The sequence below is a fragment of the Gadus morhua genome, chromosome 3 (assembly GCF_902167405.1).
Source record: "Gadus morhua chromosome 3, gadMor3.0, whole genome shotgun sequence".
In the NCBI taxonomy this organism is placed as follows: Eukaryota; Metazoa; Chordata; class Actinopteri; order Gadiformes; family Gadidae; genus Gadus; species Gadus morhua.
Genome location: NC_044050.1, coordinates 19,221,520 through 19,247,126, shown reverse-complemented (window position 1 = coordinate 19,247,126; position 25,607 = coordinate 19,221,520). Strand labels below are relative to the sequence as shown.

The 25,607-nt window shown below is 44.7% G+C and overlaps 1 protein-coding gene across 3 annotated transcripts; it reads right to left on the bottom strand.

Moving 5' to 3' along the window:
• Positions 1-59: 59 nt before the first annotated feature.
• On the bottom strand, positions 60-24,607 carry trim2a (tripartite motif containing 2a). Of its 3 annotated transcripts, XM_030350740.1 has the most exons (13): positions 24,343-24,607; positions 23,601-23,692; positions 11,103-11,281; positions 9,310-9,553; positions 8,152-8,303; positions 7,333-7,513; positions 4,708-5,443; positions 3,902-4,005; positions 3,308-3,475; positions 2,885-3,053; positions 2,512-2,582; positions 2,200-2,340; positions 60-1,793 (listed from the first exon to the last, which is right to left on the bottom strand). In XM_030350740.1, exons 3-13 carry the CDS (start codon positions 11,234-11,236, stop codon positions 1,641-1,643), a joined length of 2,253 nt encoding a protein of 750 aa, XP_030206600.1. In that variant the 5' UTR covers positions 11,237-11,281; positions 23,601-23,692; positions 24,343-24,607; the 3' UTR covers positions 60-1,640. The 3 variants fall into 3 exon arrangements, with proteins under 3 accessions (XP_030206600.1, XP_030206599.1, XP_030206601.1); XM_030350739.1 differs by lacking the exons at positions 23,601-23,692; positions 24,343-24,607 and adding an exon at positions 17,949-18,160; XM_030350741.1 differs by lacking the exons at positions 23,601-23,692; positions 24,343-24,607 and adding an exon at positions 13,614-14,281.
• Between the last annotated feature and the right edge of the window lie 1,000 nt (positions 24,608-25,607).

Genomic DNA, 25,607 nt, shown 5'->3' with positions numbered 1-25,607 from the left:
TTTTCCAACGGCAACAAAGCAATAATAGCTCTACAATTTAAGGTCAACGCTCACTCTGACATCTTTCAATGGGCACTTTATTTTCATTTGGCATCACAAATAATACAAAAAAATAACTTAGGATTCTGTACAAAATGGATTACTGATACAAACTAACACACGTTCTAAATGTAGTTAGAAACACACTAAGCTACATCTCTCCCTTGTGAAATGGACATTTCTTGTTTATATCCTTTTTAATATACAAATTGTAATGTCTTCCTAGTGAACAGTTTGACTAAAACAGACAATCTTATTCCAAGTAGTCCCGGGTAATTTAGTATATAATGAATAATTATCACTGGCCTGTATTCATTAACACCTCAACAAAGTAGCAGAATCGAAACTGGCACGAAAGAGTGGACAGTTAGCATCGAGTTTAGCTGTGAACTAGTGTGTTGTGTTAACAGACTGCAGAAAACATGCATCGACTCACAGACACGCACGTTAGACCAGGTCACGGCATTTAAAAGTGTTGTTTCACACTGAATAACAACCAAAATGTAATTATCTAAGTAGGCTCTAGCTTATTTATGATGCTGGAATCCGTAACAGATTGCTATGTTCTGCGCATTGGTTTGTGTTGTGATAATTGTTGTTGAACAAACCATGCAGAGAAATGTCTCATGCTTGGAAAAAAATACCCTGTTTGTGTTGAATTTCATACAATTTAGTTATACTAAACAGGCAAGGTGTGTGAGAGGACAGAACTATAAATATATTCTAGATAACATTGACAACAAAATGGGGAGAAAATTATTACCACATGTTGTATTATTATCGTTCATTTTCACTCTGACATTCACCACCTTCCACCCAATACAATCACATTCAGCACGTGATCATCAAAGATAATCTTACATGAGTCCAGTTTTACTTCCAGTATTTACATTAAGTGGTTTATCACAGTTAATCATACAAGAACAAAAAAATACATTTTAAATTACAATTTGTTAATCGGAATTGTTGCAATGGGTGGTAAGCATCTCAGAGAGTGGAAAACAGGGAAGAGTGGGCTTGAATAGCACATTTGCACGGTAAACTCTGGTGATAATCATAGTCCTCACTTCATTTTTGCCTTCAGAAGGGGTCAGGGTTCAATGGTCAGATGTGGCGTGTGTGTTGAAGGCCTAGCAGACTGTCAGACAGACGCACAATGACAGCGTGGTTCAAAGAAACGCAGGTGGATGAGGGCAAATCCAGTCATTGCTCAAAAGGTGTGTGTGTGTGTGTGTGTTTGTGGATTCCTTTGCATATATGTGGTTTTGTCTGTGCGTGTTTATAAGTATGGTGTTTATTCTGCAACATTATTAAGTATTTCTTATAATGTGCCGTTGACGCTGTTGATTTCCCCCCCTCTGAGTTGATGGAGGAGAGGTGGGGAGGGTCCTGGTGGGTGGAGGTGAGGAGGGTCCTGGTGGGTGGAGGTGGGGGCGGGGCGTTGGGGACGGTCCTTGCTGGGGCAGTAGAGGTGGGGGCGGCGGGGGCGGTCTAGGCGGGGGGCTACTGCAGGTAGACCTCGAAGCAGACGGTTGTGGCGGGGGGGTTGGTGGAGGTGCCGCGGTGGTGGGTGGGGTGGGGGGTACGGCCGTGGCGGGGGGCTACTGCAGGTAGCGGTACACCTTGAAGCAGTGGTTCCCAGAGTCGGCCACCACCACGTGTCCGTCGGAGGTGAGGGCCAGGCCCTGGGGGCCGTACAGGGGGTCCGCAGACGTGTTGATGTAGGAGAGGAAGGAGCCGCTGCCGTCAAACACCTGGCGGGGAGACGGGGACATGGGGAGAGGTTTGTGTATTTGTCTTATGTCTTATTGTACATTTTGTGTTGCTAATGTAAATGTAAGATTCCCCTGCATATGAGGAATGTATTGAGAGAAAGAGTTAGAAAGATGGAGAGAAACAGAAACATAGAGAAACAGAAGGAGAGAGAGAGAAGGTGAGGGATGGAGAGAGAGAGAGAGTAGGGTAGAGTTAGGGAGGGCAAAAGAGAGCCTTGTGTGAATTCTTTTATTTTTTATTGATAATGCATAAACAATGAATTTAGTATAATACTGTACACTACAGTGTGTTTTGTCTTAAACCAGTCCAATCCATCCCCTTCAAACTGTTAGGTAGAGGAAACAAAAATTGAATTTGTGTGTGTTTGACCTTTGACCCCCCTACCTGTATACGGCTGTTTCCCCAGTCGGCCACGATGATGTTCCCGTTAACGTCCACCGCCACGCCGGTGGGGGCGTTGAACTGGCCGTTCCCCTCGCCGTTAGAGCCGAACTTCAGCAGGAACTCTCCCTCCGAGTTGAACACCTTGATGTTTTCCATCCCAAGATTATAATTTTTTTGAATACCAGTACAAAAAAAATATTTAACAATTTAAAAAACATGGGGAATTTATGATAGAAAAAATACACTAGGTTTGGTTTGTGATGAGATTACACAGAACATCTGTACGGAACATCTGTATAATTTCAAACTCACCTTCACGGAGTGGTTATGGAAATCTGTTACAATGATTTCATTGTTGTGGTTGACAGCAGCAAAGTGGGGACCTGTGAGGTAAATATTACACAATTAAGCCTAAACTATTACCACATGAGATTAAGATTTATATTTGACCATAAAAGTGAGTCTAACAGAGTAATGAATATCCAAAGCACCTTACCGTAGTACTTAAGTACACCTTTATTTGGTATTTTATTCATTAATGACCAGGTAGGGTAAGGGTATATGGCAGAATCTGGCATTTAACCCGGAGCCTTTCATCTGGGAGTCCAACAGCATAGATGCCAGACACGTGCACCTACACCGAACGATCTGCGCCCACAGTCAAGGAATTGCGCAAGGCATTTACCTGCAAATTGTTTGTCTCCGTTGCCACGGGTGCCGAACTTGGTCACCAGCTTTCCGGTGGGCTGGAAGATAAATACGCAGCAGGCCTTGTTGTCCACCACGATGATGTGTCCGTTCCTGTCTGCTGACACCCCCTTAGGACCCATCAGCTTCCCTGAGCCAAGCTTAGTCTGGGAGGAGGCAGAAGAAGATGAAGAGGGGTTGGACCGGTCCAATTGTCATGACCCATGAGTTTGATTAGATCCAAAGTTGAAGTTGTATTCCCTCTATTGGTATAGAGACAACTTAATAAATACAACTCGGTACAGTATTCAGGATTGCCTCGGTTTAGCCTCCTTCATCATTCTGGTCTCAGCGTATATTGACCTAGATGCCAGATAGGTATCCTAATATAACACTGATTGGCATGCCTTGCTCTGCTCACCTTAAACTTCCCCTCGCTGGAGAAGATGCTGACCCACTTGTTGTCGTAGTCAGCGACGATGATGTCTCCGTTGGGATGCACGGCCACGCCCGTCGGCCTCTGCATCTGGCCGGGGGTCCGCCCCCGGATGCCAAAGCGGCTCTTAAACTGCCCGTCGTTAGAGAAGATCTGGGACAAACAACAGACAATCTATAACATGCCATCCCAAAACAGAGGCCATTGTTAGAGAAAATCTAGGACAGGAAGGGATAAAAACAACAGGGAATCTATAACATACAATCCCTAAACACAGTTTAGACTGGCCGACGTTACAGAAGATCTGGGACAGAGTTTTTTTTTTAATCAAGAGACTATCTTTAACATCCAATCACAAAACAGCTACAAACTGCCCATTGTTAGAGAAATCTGAAATAGGATAATGACGGAATAAGAAAAGCCTCAACCTGCCAGAACATAGAGAAGGGGGAATACACCTCTGTTAACTCTGAGGTTCTACACAGTACACATCCGCAGATATAACACAGGTTTCAGTGCATGGTGCTCTAGGTATCGGTAAACATTAGATGGTTCTTTGTGCCCAGAGAGCGTGTTTACCTGTACACACTGGTTGTTGCTGTCTGCGATGAGCACCTTCCCCTGCGACGAGGCACTGACTCCCTGTAGATTAGTGAACTCCCCCTTGTTCCTCCCTTTGGTACCTGGAGGACACGAAACACAACAATGACTCACCAGCGCCTGCCATTGGGAGCTGAGGAAGGTCTCTCACTAGTGGACTTCATCAGTATCAAACCACAAACACAACATTTTCTTCCGGATACTAATTTCTTTGTTTTCACTGCGGCCATCACTTATGATGAATATGACTAGAAATTATCTGAAGATAGTTGAACATAGATAATAATATAATTGAACCGCAGCTTTAAGCGTTTGGCTATAGGGGTGCTTTTCATGTCACTTTCTCTCCACCTCGTGCACTCTGCACCGGAGCTGGACAAATTATATATATATACTCATTATAATCCCTCCATGGTTCTTGAAAGTAGAACTTCCTGGGTTGTTTAAGGGCTGTGTGTGGATGTTATAAAGTCATCAGTTCAAAGGCAATCCAAACTGACAAATGTTCTCCTTCTTAACAGGCGGGAACGGTTGTACAAGAGTTGTTGTCAAACCATTGCCAAAACCACCTCAGGAGGGCGCTGTTTGCTTTACACAATTTAGCAAGACGAAAGACACAGAGTGCTGGTCGACTCATAAGACATTGGCGGTTACATTGGCTGTCATTGTGTAAACAGAGAGTTGTGACGGATGTGGACATGTTGGGCCTTCCATGCAAACAGATTATCCTTTTTGAACCTAGACACAGTCGTAATTCAAACAAAGGAGCCTAAAGTGCAAGCTACCGATCCTGTAGATGAGGTCGTCCTCGATGGGGTTCTCTTTCCTCTTGCCCGTGCTGTACATGCTGGCCGGCCTCTTGATGGCCTTCTGCTTGACGTGCCCGCTGCCGGGGGACTTGAGCCTGCTCTTGGCCCCCTCCGACGAGGGCGAGATGTCTATGGCCTTCACCGCCTTGATCTTAAAGGGGCTCCCCTTGATGTGCTGGTCGTACAGCCGCAGCGACAGCGTCAGGCTGCCCTCCTTGGACGCCCGGTACGAATACTCGTACGTGCCGTTCTTATTGTCCACGATCTCGCCCACCTCCGGCCCGTCACCCACCGTCGCCGCCACGCCCGCGAGATCAGCGGCCAGGACGGCGTTGCCCGTCTTGCAGAGCTCGCCGTCCTTGTCCTTGGTTGTCACGGTGATGGAGGTGGCCACGCCCACGGCGCACTGCCGCAGCCCGTCGCCCGTGGCCACCGTGTGGGAGGCCACGGCGCTGGTGGTGGCGATGCTACCCAGGTTGTGGATGGACTTGCGCAGGCCGTCCGTCTCGGCCTGGAAGTCCAGCTGGTGGTTCTCGGCGGGCCGCAGTGGCAGCTCCCGGTGGGCCAGCCCGGCCAGGCGCTCGCTCATCTGCTTGTGGACCAGCAGCACCTCGGCCTCGCTGCCGTGGCTCAGGGCCTGCTCGGTGAAGCTGCAGCTGCTGTGGATGCCCTCTTGGCCCTGCATCAGCGTGTCCAGCTGGGCCTGGAGAACCTGGAGGGGGGACACCATGGGACACAGTCAGAAACGGTCAGACTTTTATGGCTTTCTACGTATGTTTTTGTTGGTTTCCTCTAGGTGTTTTCCGCGTGTTCGTACAGTGTTTTGTGTGGGCAGTGTGTTTGGGACTTTCCTATGCTGCTTGGCCTTGCATGAACTGCACTGTACAAACAAAAGCTGTTCTAAAGAATGATGTGTGTGTGTGTGTGTGTGTGTGTGTGTGTGTGTGTGTGTGTGTGTGTGTGTGTGTGTGTGTGTGTGTGTGTGTGTGTGTGTGTGTGTGTGTGTGTGTGTGTGTGTGTGTGTGTGTACCTGTGTAGATGTGGTTGTGTGTGTGTATATATAGAAAAATATAATTCACACATATTAACATAATGACACGCAGTGTGTACACTTAACATCAGTGCAAAATCTTTGAATCTATTTAGGTAATGACACAGATTAAAAAAAATGGCATATACGCTTATGTGACAACTTATATAAAAGGCCACCTTCACAGCTTGTATAATGAGGAAAAACAAGGACTTGTAAATTCAACCCTGAATCCACCACTCGATACTATTTCAAAGCATCAAAGCCTCTCTGTTAAGCCATGACCTCAGAGCCACAGGGCAGTGTACGTCCGTGTTAGAATTGCTGACAAAAATACTTAAATGAATTAAACGCAACCATTTCAACAGAGAAAGCACACGTGTTCCCTTCCAAGGACCCCGCTCCTTCAGCATAGCTGAGTGCTGAGATCACCGCACCCCCCATGACATCATCCTCACAGCACAGCACGGACTCACCTTCATCTCGCTGTCACACTCCTCTTCCTCGTCCCTGACCACAGAGGCCATCCTTCTGCGATTGCCTTGACCTCCCTTTCTAACTTCCAACCCTGTCCCTCACCTCTTCACGTTTACCCTGACACCTCCAGCAACAACTGTAGCGGCTGTTTGCTGATAAAAAGCAGACGATAAAGAGCAGGCGGTGTACAGTTGGGCAGATTCCAGATGAGGAGGAAGGCGGACACCGTGACTACTGTAAAACAAATCTAGCCCTGCCTGCGCACGACACACCCAGACCGTCCGGCCATAAACCTGATTATCTGGATGGATCAAGCAAACCCTTCAGTCTGTGGCTCCATCTGGGTCCTGCTGTCTTTTCGGCTGCACCGACTAACAAAGTCCAGAGGAAAAAGAAGATAATGATGATGATAACCGCACAGATAAGGCTGAGCCGGCTCCCTGACGAGCCTCCATTGAAGCCCACTGACAGCGAGAGTGTGTGAGCCTGTGTGAGCGTGTGTGAGTGAGTCTAGGCCAGTGAAGGGTAAATCATTAGTAGACCATGTGATCATGGAGTCTCCTGGGAGGGGGGGGGGGGGCTGGGTTGTGTTCCCATAGAGTGGGGCTGAGCGATTGGTTCTCCGCACTAAGCTTTCTGTCTGTCTGCCCCCACCCCCACCCCTTCTTCCTCCTCCTCCTCTGCCTCCTCTAACCCCGCCCAGATTCATGATTTATTTACTCCTGGTATCAGGCAAACTGCTGCCTCTGCTGCATTTCTAAGTGTAAACCAAAGCAATAACCACTAAATCCGTGACACATGGCATGAGGCCACATCCTGAGTTCACAATTTTGTCGTCGCTGATGGAAGCACCATGATGGTTATGTCTGTCTTTAATGATATTTAAAATCCATCTAGTCATGAGCAATAAGTTATTTTAGGAGACGCCTTTATCCAAACATACTTGATGCAGGTCATTGAGGTACTTACTAATAACAGTACTTATTATTCTTTCCATGATGAGATACAACCTTTACAAAGACTAGGAAGGTTCCTCTTGGGCTGATTTGAACCCTCAGGTCGTTGCTGTACTTAGTAATCTGTTCATGTCTCACCTTGTGCTTCAGACCAAAGTTCACCTCCAGCTCCATGAGGAGGACACTCTTGCGCACGTTGAGGGTCTTTTGCAGGTCGTCAAAGGTGTTGTGGATGTCATCCTCGATGGAGCTCTTCTGATTGGTCAATTTCTGCAGGATCTCAGTCAGCATCAGAAGGGCCGAGTCGATCTCTGGCAGACTGGGAGAGAGAGAGACAGAAAGGGAGGGGGAGAGAGACAAAGAGGGATAGAGAGAGAGAAAAATAAAGAGAAAGAGAAAGAGAGATAGAGAGAGAGTGAGAGTGGGAGGATTAGGCACTGTACAGTGTTATGTAACCGAAAATAGACGAAGAGAAGAGAGGATTATGGAATTCTTTTCACATTCATTTCCACATAGATGACATGAGACTATGGAGAATGTTATGGTTCATCCCCTATGTATAGAGATATTTTTATCCCAAAGGTGAAAGGAAGGTGTGTAACAGTAGCACACATCAGTAAAGAAGCAATGCTGAATACATTTCAGATTTCAAAATGAAGACTATTGTCTATCAAAAGCTTTGACAGATGTATGGCTGCATAATAACTACAGCAACAAACAACAATTTTAAAAAATAAATATAAACCTCAAATTCATTCTGAACATGTCGTGGAGTGTTGTGGATCAGGTGCAGTTTCACAGGTAAATCCATGTTATACACAAGCGATCAGGGCGATCATCATCGGCCTATAAAGGCTTTTAAAACCACCTCTGTTGTCCGAACATCAACTCAGGGACTGATCTTGAGGCGACCGGACCCCTGGACCCGGCCCGCTGCCCTCGGTTCCCCTGTCTCACCTCTTCTTCACGGAGTCCAGCTGGTCCTGCAGCGAGGCCTTGTGCTGCTCCACCACGTCCTTCAGGGGCACGGTGGGGTGCTCGGCGTGCCCCCCGCTGGTGCACTCCTCACACATGGCCGTCTCACACGACGGGCAGTAGAACTCCATCATCTGGAGGAGGGAACACGGGGCGTCAGGGCAGGGAGACAGGAGCTCATTGTTGGGACTATTCGTTTATTCTTGTGTGTGTGTGTTTTGGTGTGTGTGTATGTGTGTGTGTGTGTGTGTGTGTTTTGGTTATGTGTGTATTTGTGTATGTGTGTGTGTATGTGTGTGCGTGTGTGTGTGTTTGGTTGTATGTGTATATTTGTGTTTGTTTGTTTGTGTGTGTGTGTGTGTGTGTGTGTGTGTGTGTGTGTGTGTGTGTGTGTGTGTGTGTATGTGTGTGTGTGTGTGTGTGTGTGTGTGTGTGTGTGTGTGTGAGAGTGTGTGTGTGTGTGTGTGTGTGTGTGTGTGTGTGTGTGTGTGTGTGTGTGTGTGTGTGTGTGTGTGTGAGTGTGTGTGTGTGAGTGTGTGTGTGTGTGTGCGCGTGTGTGTGTGTAAATCTGTGTGTGTATATGTGTGTTCATTCGACCAATCCGATTTGGAAACAGAGTACACTTTGAATGCTTCATCCGATAGATGCTTCTGTGCATCTTCCCGGAATGCACAGGATGTGCAAAGAAAAGGAAAAGGAGAAAGAGACGGGTCGATAAAGATATAAATTAGGCTGTCAACAAAAGAGAGAGGGCGATAGGGAAAAGATGGAGAGAGAGTAAGAGAGAGGGACACACACACACACACACATCCTTAAAGGGGAACTTTTAGAAAGAGAAAGAGAACCAGACAGAGAAAGATGGAGAGAGACAGAAAGAGGGAGGAAGAGAGAGAGTGATGGAGACAGAAAGAGAGAGAGAGAGAGAGAGAGAGAGAGAGAGAGAGAGAGAGAGAGAGAGAGGGGGGGGGGGGGGGAGAGAGAGAGAGAGAGAGAGAGAGAGAGAGAGAGAGAGAGAGAGAGAGAGAGAGAGAGAGAGCAAGCGAGAAGAATACAGAGACAGACAGAGAGACAAACAAGGGTAAGGGAGAGAGAGTGAGGGAGAGCGAGTGAGGAAGAGCGAGAGAGAGTTAGCCTCCGTACATTTCCTCCATGGTTGGGGCAGGACAGCAGCTGGCCTGTGGCCCCCACGACGGCCGGTCGGAGGTGGGGTGCGGGGGCCGCGGGGCTGCAGGCGTCCCGGGGCCCCTGCAGCACGTCCATCAGGTTGGTGATGAAGAAGTTGCCCTGCAGCGCCGACACACCCTTCTCCGGGAGGATGGAGGTCTGCCGGCACACGGGGCAGGACAGGGTCAGGCTGTGGACGGGGATGTAGTTCTGCAGGCACCTGGGAGGCAGGAGGGGGGAGAGTGGGAGGGGGAGGGGGAGGGGGGGAGGAAAAACCGGGGTAGAGTAGGGGGTGACAAGGGGCGACATGGATAGGAGAGGATTATCATGTAGCGGCTGTAGGTGGGTTTCTTTTTTCCTGTGACGCTAGAGACGGTAAACTTGGCAGGCGTACATAGAGCGGATGGTGGAGAAATGAAACAATGTGTTGTCAGAGCGACGCTTGGAAATGACTCCTGCATACTGCAAGGTCACTCGACAACACTCAAACACAATGAGAACTTCTAGGAGCTGTTGAAGAGAAAGGGGTTTTCGAACACATTTAGATACTAAAATTGTGTGTGGGGGACAGACTAACGCACACACAACACAGATCTATATATATGGACCTACATTTTTGTAGTTATTATAGTAAATAAATGCACAATTTGAGTTTGACTTTGGATATATGGCCTTGGAAACTGAATAATCACAATCAGTTGCTTGTGTCTGTAATCAGAATTCAGACAGAAGAGACAGCCGGGACAGGAACAAACCTTATCTCATTGTTCTTTCAGAGACAAACAGCATCTATTGGAGCTTGTGACAGGATGACACAATAACACACACTCTTACGAAGTAGCTTCCGCACAAGCTACACTATGACTGCTACTGCCTGTTTTTGTTGCGCCTTTGAGTGATAACAAACTAGAACAGTGATATGAAATCCGTCTGCTTACAGCTGTTTACAAAACTGATCAAATATCATGTTGCAATTATGTTGATATATAGTACGTTGTGATAGCATTGCGACCTGGGACAGTTTTACAGTTTGCATTTATGTGGGCTGGGTCATTAAATATAATCACTAGGTGAAATATAGTCTCTGTGGAGAGCCGTAGAGTGTTGAATCTGGGCTTAGTTGAGATGTCGCATCCCAGTTCTCGTTCAATACTTTATACTAGAAAAGTACAGTTTTATCAGTTTATAGACAACCCTTTTATTTTCCAATGTCACCAATGTAGTGCTAGTTGAAAATTGCAGTATTTTCGTATAAAATGAACTTGATCATTAGTTGGCTTGAAGACTGAAAATGGGTAAACTGAACAATATAGAAATATGGCAATCAATTGAAATTGTGATATTTCACAATCAAGATAAATAGATTGTTTTGCTTATTTTACTGCGTAAGATATCTTGGATGCTTGGTCAAAAGTAGTGACCTGTATATAAAATATTCAGTCTTCTGTGTGTGTGTGTGTGTGTGTGTGTGTGTGTGTGTGTGTGTGTGTGTGTGTGTGTGTGTGTGTGTGTGTGTGTGTGTGTGTGTGTGTGTGTGTGTGTGTGTGTGTGTGTGTGTGTGTGTGTGTGTGTGTGTGTGTGTGTGGAGGTCAACATCATAACACTTTGTACTAATAAAGGGGGCTCAGGTATCATCCACACTTTTATGCGGCACAAAAACTAAACAAAACTAAACAAAACAGGACATTTCACTGTTTATTTACAACAAACATTGAAATGGTCCAATCTCACAGACGCAGTGTACTTCATCCATACGCGGATCCACCTACCTCTCACAGAAGGTGTGCAGGCAGGGCAGGACCTTGGGGATCTCGTAGCGGTCCAGACATATGCTGCAGATCAGGAACTGTTTGTCAATCTGGCGCACCACAGGGCTGGGAAGAGTGGAGCTGTCACTGGCCATCCTAATGCTCTGGCATAGGAGTGCTCCTTCCTCTGGCCCAGCACCCTGCAGAGAGACCCGAAAAACCCGAAAAAACTCACATGATGATGATTCAAAGGTGGCCGGAACTAGGTGTAGTCGTCGGGGTGTATGAAGGGGTTCTGGGTTCAAACCCCGGAAGTTATCCTTCAGCAAGATGCGAAACAACCAGTGAGCAAGTGTGGAGAGAGAGATAGGCATGTGGTGATAGGTTCAAAAGGTGAACGAAACATGTATTCCTCTTACCGAGATAGGAAACACTTAAATTGTATGGAAACAGCAAAGGAGGTCATCTTTTACTCAAACCTAGACAATGCAAACGTATAAAGAGGACCCTGAGACCTTGAGGCAACTACAATATGTCACCTTTTGTTGGCTTAATCTTGAAACAGACAAAATACTGTGAACGTGATGAGAGATAGAACTGGGGTGAAGGCTCAGACGAAGCGAAACTAAATGACCAGCTCAACTAGATTCCAAACAGGATGTTTCCTTGAATTGAAACGTAATCACTCATCGAAAAAACAACAACAATAACATAGTTGTAGGGTGCTTTTACCAGTGTGCATCCCACTCAAGACAGGATTTCTAATCTTAAGATCTGCCTGTGCTTTTGTTTGCCACATTTCTTGATAGTGGCGGCGTTGTTGTGTTTGGCGAAGGCTACGACCTTGGAGGCCGGAGAAGGCGGTTTGCAAAGCCGGGTGTATTTTATGTGCAGGTAGAAGTTCTGCACAGGCAAAGCTCTGTGTGATCAAAGAGCAGTCGTCTGCACTAAGCACAAAGCACTCACAGCCATTCATATTTAATGGAGGAAGTGAACGCCTACTACCGCTTGTGGTTGCTCAAGCCAGTAGCTCCAGCATCAAACACACACAATTCAATTAAACCTTTACCTTACGAGTTTAAAACAGATCCATGATATTACCGCGGTTCAACAATGAAATGGGCGCTATATTAATGTAACATGTTACACAAGTGTAGGGGTCCTGCAGGAAGTAACCATAATAATAACACACTGTTTGTGTTAAACATGGATTAAAGCTACTTTGACAGCCAAACCACTGATTTAAGAAAGAATTGTTCAAACTTTCCTGTGCTCTAGTTGATTGGGCAACTTTTCATTGATTTTGTAGTTGTATTTGTCTTAATTTATTGTCGTGGCCCAAGGTCTTGATTCTATTTCCATGACATGCAGCTCAATTCAAAATGCACCCATGGGTCAAATAAATCTTAAATTAGTGGAGCGGAGATGAGAAAAGCAGTGGGTCAACAGTGAAAGTGTGTCGGTTTTCTCTGCTTCATGTTCTAGTGGGAGGAAGAAGGCCACCTCTACCGCATTAACCAAAGAACAATATGCAGGGAAACAGCCCTTTCAAAGCCCCCTTTATACATTATAGGCTCTCTTTGAGCCTCTGTGACCAAATGCCTTTCTCTCCTGATTCATTTCTTTCTTTCCTGATTATTTATGTCAGTCCTGAACATTTTCGCTCTTTCTTTCTTTCTTTCTTTCTTTTTTCTTTCTTTCTTTCTTTCCTTCCTTCCTTCTTCCTTCCTTTATCCCTTTCTCAACCTTCAAAATTGAGGCAACGTCTGACGAGGACCTAAGCAAACTTCATTTTGGATAAATGATTGCGTCATTTAAACATATATATAAATCAGAGTTAGCTGTAGGGAATCATTACCTAAGCAGCTGTGTAGCACTTCAAAGATCAACCCCCAAACAAAATAAAAACAACAACAGATGGCATAAACTGTAAGCATGTACACAGACACAAACAACCTCCTAATTGCATCAATAGGTGAACAGCCCCATCCCGTCCAGACTAGGTTAGGTAAGCAGGGGATTTAGAAATATGGATTAAACAGCTGCCCATCCTGCAGTCAGCTGCAGCAGCACAACAGAAGCCCTGTCCCGATGGCAGAGAGGACGCACCAGTCACAGACTGCTCCTCGCTTACATAACCACATCAGTGCTGGCAGAGCTCCACCGTTCCCGCTGCGCTGCTAGACTGTGCACTACGCAGTATGCACTACTGCTCGGAATATCACCGAGCATGACAGAGTCAAAGACGACATCACACCCAAGCTTGCTATGGGCTCTGTGTTACTGGGCTGACATTTGAAAGAGGATATAAAAAACAGCCGTACATGTCAACACAGCATGTTACGTAGTAAACGTGACCTAGCATAAAGCCAACCAAACAATAAAGTGTCGCAACATCCCCAACGTGGGTCTGAGCACCAAGATGCCAGCCGTCATCCTTAACACCTTATGACTGAGTCACACTGAGCAGCGCCGTGACTTGTGACAAGTGTGATCCTGACCCACAGTGACTACTTGTGAACCAGACAGTACCTTGCAACGAAGGCTCTCTCCTGCATCCGTCGGTCATCCAGTCACGCTACGACAGACGGACTTACTGCATGGTGCTCTCCTCTAACTCCAGTAAGAATCCACGGGAAAGGAGTGTTTGTGTGTGTGTGACAGAGAGAGAGAGAGCGTGCATGCAAGGAAAAGTGCAGAGGGATGATGATTTGACTGGATCTAGCCGTCAGCCAATCAACTGGCCTCACATCACCCTCTTCATCCCACCCCTCCTTTGCATTTCTAATTCTCATTTCATTTAAACACTCTCTCTCTTTCCTATCCCTTGCTCTCTCCCTGCCTCGCTCGCTCGCTCTCTGTCTATAGTAAGTGCATTCTCACTGCAGCACTCACTGAGCGTGTGCGGCACAGTATGTGAGCCGAGTATGTGAAGAGGTATTGGCCGATCCGCTGTGATGCAAAAAATAGGAAGCAGTGTGGTCATCATGGATCCCCCATGCAGCCTATAGGGACAAAGTCAAAACACTCTCTCACTCTCTTTCCCTTGCACTCTGTCTCTATCTCTCTCGCTCCCACACTCTCTCTCTGAATGTGCCTGCACTCCTACCAGAGCATTCTGTGTGGAGCAAGTCTGCTGAGTCATTGGACAGAGACAATTTCAAAGAGAGTGGGAGGGAGATGGAGACAGAGAGGGGGAGGTAGAGAACAAAACAGAGAAAGAGAGAGTGAGACAAGGAGACAGAGAGAGAGAGAGACAAACAGGCAGGGAGGAAGGGAGGGAAATAAGGAAACAGAGAGGGAGACAGGAGAATCAAGACAGAGACAGGGGAAAGAGAGAGAGAGAGAGAGAGAGAGAGAGAGAGAGAGAGAGAGAGAGAGAGAGAGAGAGAGAGAGAGAGAGAGAGAGAGAGAGAGGGAGAGAGAGAGAGAGAGAGAGAGAGAGAGAGAGAGAGAGAGAGAGAGAGAGAGAGAGAGAGAGAGAGAAAGACAGATGGTTAGCATCTGTACAAATGGGATGCTTATTTTACCATTGCAAACATGTAGCGGTGTGCCTGCAACAAGTGCACATGACCGCGCCGTAACCCTTCTCCACGACAGCAGCAGCAGTGTCTGGCTGACCTGACGTACCCCATTTCCCCAGCCAGCGGTGCCAGTTAAGAGCTGTGACGGTCTGTAGCCAGACTGATTACCAGGGGCATGCTGTGACACATGACCGCAGACGACATGATGCGTGTCTGGCAGCTGATTCTGGCTTGGCCTGGCATGGACCCTATCTAGGACATGTGGATGTTGGATGAAATAGATTGCTGCTGCTGTGAGCAGCTATTTAGCTTGTAGGTTATTTAGCTGTATGCAGGGTCCCATGACTTAACCCAGTTTAGGATATATATATATGGGGTTTACATTTTGGCATTAGACGTTGCTGCACAACCGAGGTTATCAAAGCCAACAAGTGGAGAGCAGTCTAGTTAAAGGAATTAGGATGAGGAGGTTGTTTTATTTTTTTTGCATACATTGCTATGTGTGAATATCTCTTTGTTGTTTTTATTTTGGATTTTGACACAGTATACCTTAATCTACTGTGAAGATTTTTCCAATACAAAATGGTTAGTCTGAAAAGAATACCATGAAGCACAAATAGACTCAACTCTAGGGTGTTTTTGAGACAAAGTGAGCTCAGCTAAACAATCGTCACGCTCAAATCAATACAGACACCTCCTTTATTTTTAGCGTCAAAGTAAAACGCTAAACTTGAATGATCTCAATGGACCCGTTCCACTTGGTGCCCCCTGGTTGTGTCTGTGAAAACAGAGCCAGTGTTCACTCCCAGGGGCTAATGTGATGACACAGAGCGAGAGGGGGAAGGTATATGGGTAAGATTGGATAGCAGGGGATCAGGGAATCCAAGGTAAATCAACAGATTTCTGAATCCCCGCGAAGCACTGAATACAGCATACAGCATGAGGCACTGGTTGTATTCAGTGCATGCAGCACTGAATACATACTGAGGGGTACTCAGAGTTGTAACTTTCCCTCTGTTCCAAGTGTGAGTTCTGAGTGAAATATTTGTTCAAATATGTTGTTTCATCTATAAGGATCTGGTAATCGATTGAATGACGTTAATTTCAATGACGTACAGAATACTAAAAGGAACAGAGTTCATGTTCATGTGGGGCTTGTGGGCACATATTTGAACCTCCCAGTTCCATGCGGGTGGTCGTCCATGGCAACTCAAAGACTGTTCCAATGATCTCATCCCGGCCTTGATGAGAGCATTCTACTCTAGAGGAGGAGGGGGGGAGGCGGGGGGGGGGGGGGGGGGGGGTTCCATTACTGGACCACTGTAACCATGGCAGAAGAAGATGGCTTGAGTAGCTTGAATACACATAATCAATCATTATCGATACATATTTTGAAAGCCCTATGGCACTAAAACACAAGGAGACCGACTGTCTGAAGAGTAAAGGCGTACAGTAACAGTCTGTGTACACCAGGGCCCACAGCAGCAGCCCTAATGAAACAGCCCTTCTGACATGATGCTCCAATGAGTCCCCATTACTGACACAGTTTGAGTACGACTGTGTTGTCATGGTGTTTTGCTTAGTGTTTGATTCGTTTTTTATTTGGAATGAAGATACATTTTTTGGTCACAACAGGTTCAACCAAGAAAAGGGTTACTCTGTGTGTGTGTGTACGTGTGTGGGTGTATGTGTGTGTGTGTGTGTGTGTGTGTGTGCGTGCGTGCGTGCGTGCGTGCGTGCGTGCGTGCGTGCGTGCGTGCGTGCGTGCGTGCGTGCGTGCGTGTGTTTGTGTGTGCAGGCTGGTGAATGCTTTGTAATGTTTATGTTGGCATAGTGGCGGACAGATCGCAATACAAGGTTCCCCCTCCATTCTCTTCCTCTCAGCGCTTTCTAGAGTACTGACATCAGCTATTCCCTCTCTCCCACTCTGTCTCTCTCTATCTCTCTGTCCAACTCTCTCCCTCCCTCTCTCCCTCCGTCTCTCCCTCTCTCCAACTCTTTCCCTTCCCCCCCCTCTCTCTCTCTCTCTCTCTCTCTCTCTCTCTCTCTCTCTCTCTCTCTCTCTCTCTCTCTCTCTCTCCCTCTCTTTCTCTCTCTCACTCTCTCACACACAGTGTACAAAATGTCATGTCATCCTGACAAATGATGATGCAGGCTAAGGGGCCAGCATCCCCCCCCTCCCCCCATCCGGCCCAAACAGACTCACACACCCACTTTGAGAAGTAAACAAGATCCAAAATGGATATTTACTTTTTAGCTGACTTTTGTCTGAAGTACCTCAGGTTCACGTCTGTAAGGAGCAGGCCTCTTGCTCAAGGATGCTAACAAGTAGACTGCAAACACTGGGAATCTAACCCGGTAGGCTACATTTCGGCCGGGGAACGAACACCCTAGCCACTGCCATGCATCTCCAGGCAACACTAGACACAGCGCCAAGTCATCTCAACCCCTAGCTACAGCAGCCAGACGCTTAAGAGAGGGAGCTACGAACACAGACACTGGATTCATAACTGTGTCAGACAGAGAGGACCAAGCCATACTGTCTGTACTTTCTGGCAAAAACTGAAATGTAGAGAATTATGCTTGCACAAGCTTCCACTAAACCTAAAAATAGTCTGCAGGTCTGATGTGCACGTCTGTACGACTGTCGCAGCAGAATCCAGTGAAAGGTAAACATTATCATGGATTTTCCAGTGAAGTCTACTTCCAATGTAAACAGATTATTATTTTTTTTTATTAGAATACTGACCTAAGAAATACTTTTACCCTGTGGCTTAAGAATCGTCAAGTGGAAACCAAAAGCAAAACAAAGCTGTCCAGAGAAAAAACAAAATACAGGATGTTACATTAAAGTAAGCATTACAATTGCTCATATGGATATTAATGTAAGAAGGAGCCATGCTTGCACAACATTGATCCTTTCAACAAGGTGTTATGTTATGTTATAATAATTCTAGGAGGAATTTTGCTGTAATAAATGCAGACAGCCAGCACTACGTTTTATTACCAAGATTTATGGTAACAATAATGATCTGTTCCGCCAGCGACCCGTAGAAGGGTCTAGTAACAAAGGGTGGCTGAAATAACACTATTCAAATTTCAATGGACTTGTGTTATGAGTAGGGAGAAGAATGTTCACTGAGGAAAATACTGTACCTGATGATAGTGATGCAGCATAAATGGATGCACGAATGACAACCAGTGTATCTGCTATATAAACTCATTAGAGTATCCCATTGAAACAATAACGCGCACACACACACACGCACACACACACACACACACACACACGTAAAAAATCATACACACACACATAAATGGTTTTAAATGACATTGCACTTACTTCAACTCCATGGTTGTTCTTTCCTCAAGCTCTCGTTAATTCAATAACAACAACAACAACAACAACAACCCACACTGGCAGCTAATCCTTCTGTCAGACCATCTCTGAGGCTGTATGTTTGTGTCTCTGTGTTTGAGCTGGGGGAAGACGGTTGTGTGTGTGTGTGTGTGTGTGTGTGTGTGTGTTTGTGTGTGTGTGTGTGTGTTGGAGAGAGAGAGAGATGCATTGGGTCAAGCAAGCAGAGGCATGGTGGGACGGCACTCAGTGGCAGAGGGAAGAGCTCTAGCCAATCATAGAACTATGGGGGCGGAGCTAGTGGGGTTCCCTGTATGTGCTTACTGTTTAACCCCTCCCTTCCCCTAGCGAAGGACACAGGCCAGCATGGACTAGCAGATACTGATAAGAGGAGCTGAGGAAGATAGATATTACAAAAGGGGAGGGGGGTAAAGACAGGGGAAATACCAGCAGGGCCCTGGGGCTTACTTCAGTGTCACTTCAGAGTGTGTGCTGCCGCATCTTGACGCTTTTCAGGCGTCTGTTCAATAGAAAAATATGAATTAAACGCACAAAGCTTGTGTTCTTTTGAAATCATGATAATTGCGCATTTGAAGAGGATGGCAGATTGCCAACTGTGGCAGGCTGACAGTAAAATGGAAACCCTTATGAATCAAATGCACAAAACGTGTCCATGATTACCCATTCAAAGATAATTACAGATTGCCAACTGTCCGTCCAAACCGCGGTAAGTGGCACATTGATTCAAAATATATGATGTCACTGTTGGGGGAAAATGAGAGAGACTTCAGAGCCAGAAATCTGTTTCTCATAAGATGTTCATCTGCACAAGGATCAGGTTTTTAAACCAACACCGCCTCTGACTCGTTCACTTTTGTGAAAGTTTAGCTTTCACTTAATTCAGCCATTTGTCCATTTTAACAACAATCTCCATGATAGGAAACAAAACCATATTACACTATTCCCAGATGGGAAACCAAACCAGCACTCTCCCTGTACAAAGAGTAGACTAATCTATATCCCAGCTAGAAGGTCAAATTTGACAGATTCCCGCTTATCTCTGTCGAACTTGCCTGTGGCACTTTGACACCTAGAAGCATTGTGAGATGGGGAGCCAAGAAGAGCTGAGGACAGACCTCCCCAGACAGAAAGGGAGAAGGTGGGGGAGGGACACCGGGGAGGAAGGACCCCCCCGGGACCGGCCACGCCCATACGAATCCATAGCCTCCAGAGTAATGGAAACCTGACCCCATCTTCCACCATCCCTCATTCTAACACAAACAGCATGAGAGTGAGGCAGCGTGCCCTGGGGCTGCAAGCTGTGTCTGTACAATGTGTATCTTTCTATGCTCAGGGTATATGTATTTGCACATGTACAGGTGTGTGTGTGTGTGTGTGTGTGTGTGTGTGTGTGTGTGTGTGTGTGTGTGTGTGTGTGTGTGTGTGTGTGTGTGTGCATGTGTGTGCGTGTGCATGTGCGTGTGTGTGTGTGTGTGTGAGTATGTGTATGTGTGTGTGTGTGCGTGTGTGTGTGTGTGTGTGTGTGTGTGTGTGTGTGTGTGTGTGTGTGTGTGTGTGTGCGTGTGTGTGCATGTGTGTGTGTGCATGTGTGTGCGTGTGCGTGTGCGTGTGTGTGTGTGTGTGTGTGTGTGCTTGTGCGTGTGTCCAAACAAAATCCATGTTATTTGTCCTAGTCTGTCCAGTTTATTTGGATTCCCCCCCCCCCAAAGTTTTAATCATATTGCTAGGCCCCAAATCGTTTTTGTATCGACCAGCCCAAATACATCTGTATGTATTCTGCCCAATCAGGCCTCGCCCCTTTACCCAGATTACAACATACTCAGAAAGACCCCAGCTTCCCATCGCTAACCCCACAGCGCTGGAAGAGATTAAAGGTGACCATTCCAGTCTATAGCATAGTTGAAATTCCTATTAGTTTATCTATATAGGATAAGGGAACTTTGGCTTGGATTATGACGTTTGGATACATTTAGCATATTGGCATTCTGGGTACCTTAAAGACGGAGAGACATGACTCCCTGGCTGAGATGTAAAGACACAACACAGAAGAAAATGGAGAGCAAGCAGAGCCGTGTTTCAGTCACATACAGTACACTTGCACACATTTCACATAGCCATTTCAATGCTTGGTCCTTGATGTGATAATATTACTGAAATGCACAAATCATGATGGTTGTCATGGGAACGTTAATGGCTGGACATGGTTGGCAGTTGGCAGGCCACCCTGAGAGTGACATAAATAGCTTGATGTTGATCATGGGACCATCCTTTTGGTTTCAGAATTAGCTGAGCAATGATCATTGTAATAACTTGATTGATTAATGATCAATAATATGAATAAGGGCAATTACTATGTATTGACAACAGTCACAAACTGTTGTTTCTTACTGTATTGATATCCTGAAGAATATACATAGACATTTATGTGTGCATATTTCAAAACATCAATCAGCCAAACCGTTTTGCCTCATGTCACAAAACGAATGTTATAATTCAGTTGTTTGTCAACAATATTAGTACTGTTTAGAATTTCTTCCAGACCTTACAATACTTTTCAGTTACTGATCCCCCCTGGTGGCCAACGCATAAAACACACTTTTATGTCAAGCTTCAAAACCAAGCTTCATTTTTGGATGCTATAACCCCCCTCACAACAACAACAACAACAACAACAACAACAACAACAACAACAACAACAACAACAACAACAACAACAACAACAACAACAACAACAACAACAACATCCAAAGTGTCCACTGATTCTGAGGCCCCACACCATCAGAGCCAAAGTATATTGATTAAAGTGGAGGGAAACAATACCTCTGCTATGAGGTTCTATGTTCTTGGGTCAAAATCAATCAAACTTCGCTGGGACAGAATTTATGAATATATTAAGTGGATTTGATCAAATATACCCAGGGTAAAAATGACAGATTATAAAAGATACATGGCATGATATCATTCAGGGAATACCTTGATTGATCTATTGATCAAATTAGCAAAATAATGGGATGCCAAGGGAAATCAAACCTTCAGCATTCGATCTAAAACTACAACAGTGACTGTTCTGAACAAAATATAAACATATTATAATGTAATGTGTTCTACAGGCCTACTATAAAAGCCTATGCTTGCATCTTCTGTAACATTTTTGTGATTGTTACAGGCAGATCTGTCACAGTAGATTAAAGCCACTGGACTGCAGAACTATACTGCAGTGGTGGGCATGCTACAGGCGCAACACTGCAATGCTGCTGCTCGGAGCTCTGCTGCACTGATTTCACCCGAGAAAAGGCTCCAGGCCAGGGGAAATGAAACAAGAAGGGAATAGGAAAACATGATGACTTGTTTAAAAGTTTGTCTTGTTGAGTTGTACAGTATATAGCCTACTGTAAAATAAGTGTCTGTATTCCAGCAGTGTCATTATAATAGTTTGTGTTAAAATGATTCAAAATGGTGAAGCATAATTAAAATGTGATGTTGCACAGATCTATAAACCAACAAAACCAAAATACAGTAGGACATGAGCCTATAATTATCTTAGTGTTCAGTCTTTCGGTGGAGAGTTTATTACGTGATGCTTTTTTGGTGAAGTGAATACAAAAATAATCTAGAATATTATTTTAATGAATATCAAACATTTATGACACCCTTAATATCAAACATTGAATGCAGTCATGCGTTCACTCATATCTCATCATGCAAAACTGTAATACACACCCCAACTATAAGGATCTTCCAAAGCATTGTATAGCCTGATAAATAGATATATTTTTTTCGGCCGAAATGTTTATTAAGCCAGAAGTCTATCGCGATGACACAGCAGGTTCGCAATAACTCACTCATTTTCCAATTCCCTTATTTTTCCTCAAAAAAGTAGAAACATTTAATATCCGTGTAATAGGCTGCGGAAGTGTAAACTCTGGCGCAAAACACGATGTGTCAATGCAAACGGTTCCGAGTAAACACTTGCTATGAGATGCTGCAGACGAGTCATTACAATATTGCATTACAGGGGCTGAAATGAACATGATTTTCCAAAGCATACTCACTTTTTTGTTACAGTTTCTGACTAGCTGGCTGTACTGGGTTGAGTTTACTTGTCCGGGATTAGAAACTAAATTGCATACAGGTCCAGCGAACGGAGATGAGTTTGCAGCAGCGTCCAAATCACTAGTTGGAGGGATTATGGAGTAGACCCAATGATAAGAGGGAAAGGCAATTCTGGGCGGATGCATTCAAATCTCTTTCAAAATGCAATGGCCATTAGTAATGCATTAATTTGCAAAAAATATACTTTGCACCAAATTGCTAAAAGTGTATTTTTTTTGCTATACCAATGCATTCGTTTATAATAAAGAAAGATCGATCAAAATAGGATTTTCTTATATGTTACCTTGCATTGAGGTATATATTTTTGTAAGCTTATCAATAGATTGAGTATTTGTGTCATCATATTTTCTTTTATCAGATTTAATATCATGCAATACATTGGATATTTTGGAAACTCTCCCAAACAACCTTCACAAAACTTTACATATTCTTATCCCCACCACGCCATTTTTTTAGTCAGGGAGGCTGTCGTCATGACAACACTCTGCATTATGCAGAAGGCCATGAAAGACCCTTTTCAAATTTAAGAAAAAGAAAAGAAAAAAACAAGATATTTGCATTCGGATTCCATTACTGATTTCTACACTGCTGCATACAAAAAGAAGAGTGTGTGAATTGTCCAGCGTGTCAATGGGTTGGGTTCGCGCCTTTTCTTCTTCTTACATCTTGAAGACTCATTACTAGGCCTACCTAAGAAATTGTGTTTTTTATAGTTTGTCTCTTGCAGAAAATACTTTGTATGCTATCCACATTCAGCGTACTCGGGTACATAAATGCATTCGTTCTCAAACGAGAAATTCTTCGAAATCCTCTTCAACACAACCTCAATTTCACTCATATCATAAAGACCAACCTGATGTTGATATAATGTTGAATCGCATCAAAACACTCAACTTAAAACTAGCATTAATTATTACCCAACCTCGGTGTCTTCTTATATTTAGGACACAAAATATCCTAATAACATGTTACCTTATGTAGGTATACTGCGCATATTGTACACTTAAAAGAGATAGGATTAAAACAACATGGCACTCATTTGTAAACATTCTTATTTTATAAAATGAGAGCCAAGTGGAGAGGCTGCACCGAGAGGGGGAGCAGTGTTCCAGCTCCCCACATACAGCAGGGCCCCTCCTACACTGCTGCCTGCACCTGCCTCTGCTATAGTGCAGTAGACTGAGCATGGCGGGATTACTCACTGGTGGTTCATATCGTGTTGCCTGGCCTGTATCTTTATATTGGCTAAACACTGTTTATTAAGTTTGTCAGTAAGTATCAGTTTCAACTTTTGTTCAAATACACCATGTAGATTGAAACGTTGATCACGCAATGCTATTGATGGATCAAGTGCTTTAGGAAAGTAGAGCTGTATTATCTTTGAAAATTTAGACCAGCGGACTGACGGACACACTGTTTTCTCTAGAGGTCAGCTCAAAACGCAAAACATTTACAGCTAAATAAAAAAAGAGATGCAAAAAAATGATATATCCACATACTCACCTCATGATTGCTGCTGTGTTTTCCCTCGCTATTATCTCAGTGTTTGCTATGGTCTGTTTACACTGTTGACTTGGGCACTGGACTCTTATGACCTGCGGGAAAATATGTCAACATTCATTTCACTAAAAAGCAAAAGAGTAAAAGCAAACCTTTAGAAATCAGAGTGGCAACATTTATGGTCCAAATGCATAATGGTCAAGTTATGAACATTAATAACATTGCTTTATAACACACTGATTAAGCACACACACACACACACACACACACACACACACACACACACACACACACACACACACACACACACACACACACACACACACACACACACACACACACACACACACATGCCACACAAACACACACACACACACACACACACACACACACACACACACGCCCGCACGCACAAACACACACACACACACACACACACACACACACACACACACACACACACACACACACACACACACACACACACACACACACACACACACACACACACACACACACACACACACCCACCACACACACATGTGCAGACTATAGAAGATCAGAATGCATACAAAATGACGGAATCTAAGGGGAAAATGTACAGAGTCTAGACTGTACAATGTTGTATAAGTGTCCTTATATGACCTAATAAACATGTAGTGTTGCTATACATCATTCATTCTCTATTCAATAATCAGTCCAAGAGATCCTGGTGTGCCATGAGATGGCCCATGATCCGACTTACTTTGCCCCATACTGTTGTCTGGGAGACCCCTCTCCTGCTACTGTCCTGTGGTTCTTATGAGACTCAACTTATAGCCGTGCATCCATCTTCAAGGACCTGGTCAACGCGCAAACAAAGACAAGAGCCACCGTCCTGGATTTCATTTCACCGGTTACATTCCATTGGCTGATGTTTTTCATTGGTAGTAGTTCCTGGTGTGGAACTGCTGAGTGAAAGAGCTGTCAGAGGAGGGAAAGTGAGGACTACCGGTGTGACCAGGTGGCCTCCTGAGCTGGTGGATAAGGAGGGATTGTGAAGCTCCTAATCCCAGCACATGATGGGCTCCTGCGTCGACTTTAATGCCGTGCGAAACGTGCCATCACTAGTGCTGACACTGCACGCGATAGAGGTTGCTACCACATGTAGTGACTGCAACTTCACCTTTAAAATAGCATTACATCGCATTAGCTCAGCAGCGTAGGCCCAGACACCCTTAATAGGACAGGGTCAAAGACACACACACACACACACATACACACACAAACCCCATTGGACATTGCACATTGGATCTTTCATTATGGCAGGTCTATTAATCCCCCAAAACATATATATATATATATATATTGTGTATCTCTAGAATTATAGGAATATTCGTCCACCATAGCATAATATTTTTTGTGTTATTTACTTTACTCATATCTTTATGCATGTTGCATAGTAAACCAATCGTAGATGTGTTAGGTTGTTTAATGGGGTATTACTGGCAGACAGTAAAATACGTTTCACAATATGCAGATATTTGCGTATGTACACCTTCACTGCCTTCTAGTGGTCGATTATTAAATTAAACACTACTATGAATACCAGAACTATCGTTAAATGTTCTACATATAGGCCTTCCCCGACAAACACTTCTAATTATACAGTATAGTTATTACAAATGTTCTAATAGGTGAAAATAATTACTAGCTTTCTATGCTATAATTAATACAAGTCAGATTGACAGGATAAAAGCCTAGATAAAAGCTGACCGGTTGGCTGGAGGGAGCCACCAGGAGGCGGTAGAGTATCAGATAATATGGGCCTCGTGTTATCATTGTAGGCGGGCTTGGACCAAGAGTGAGTGCAGTAAGATCGAGACACATTGGGAAGAATATAGGACATGAGCTTTACACAGCAATCTCGATTTTTATTGTTGATTCCTTTGATTATCATAATATAAACTGTGATGACTATCAGTTACATTATGTTATGCAGCTCCTTGGTGAATAGTGATCATGCAATGT

Coding starts and splice junctions, on each gene's coding strand:
- trim2a (XM_030350740.1), bottom strand. CDS start 11,236: ATGGCCAGTGACAGCTCCACTCTTCCCAGCCCTGTGGTGCGCCAGATT. Junction 7,514..8,151: donor CTGGACTCCGTGAAGAAGAG/GTGAGACAGGGG, acceptor TCTCTCTCCCAG/TCTGCCAGAGATCGACTCGG. Junction 3,054..3,307: donor CCAGCGAGGGGAAGTTTAAG/GTGAGCAGAGCA, acceptor GCCTCCTCCCAG/ACTAAGCTTGGCTCAGGGAA.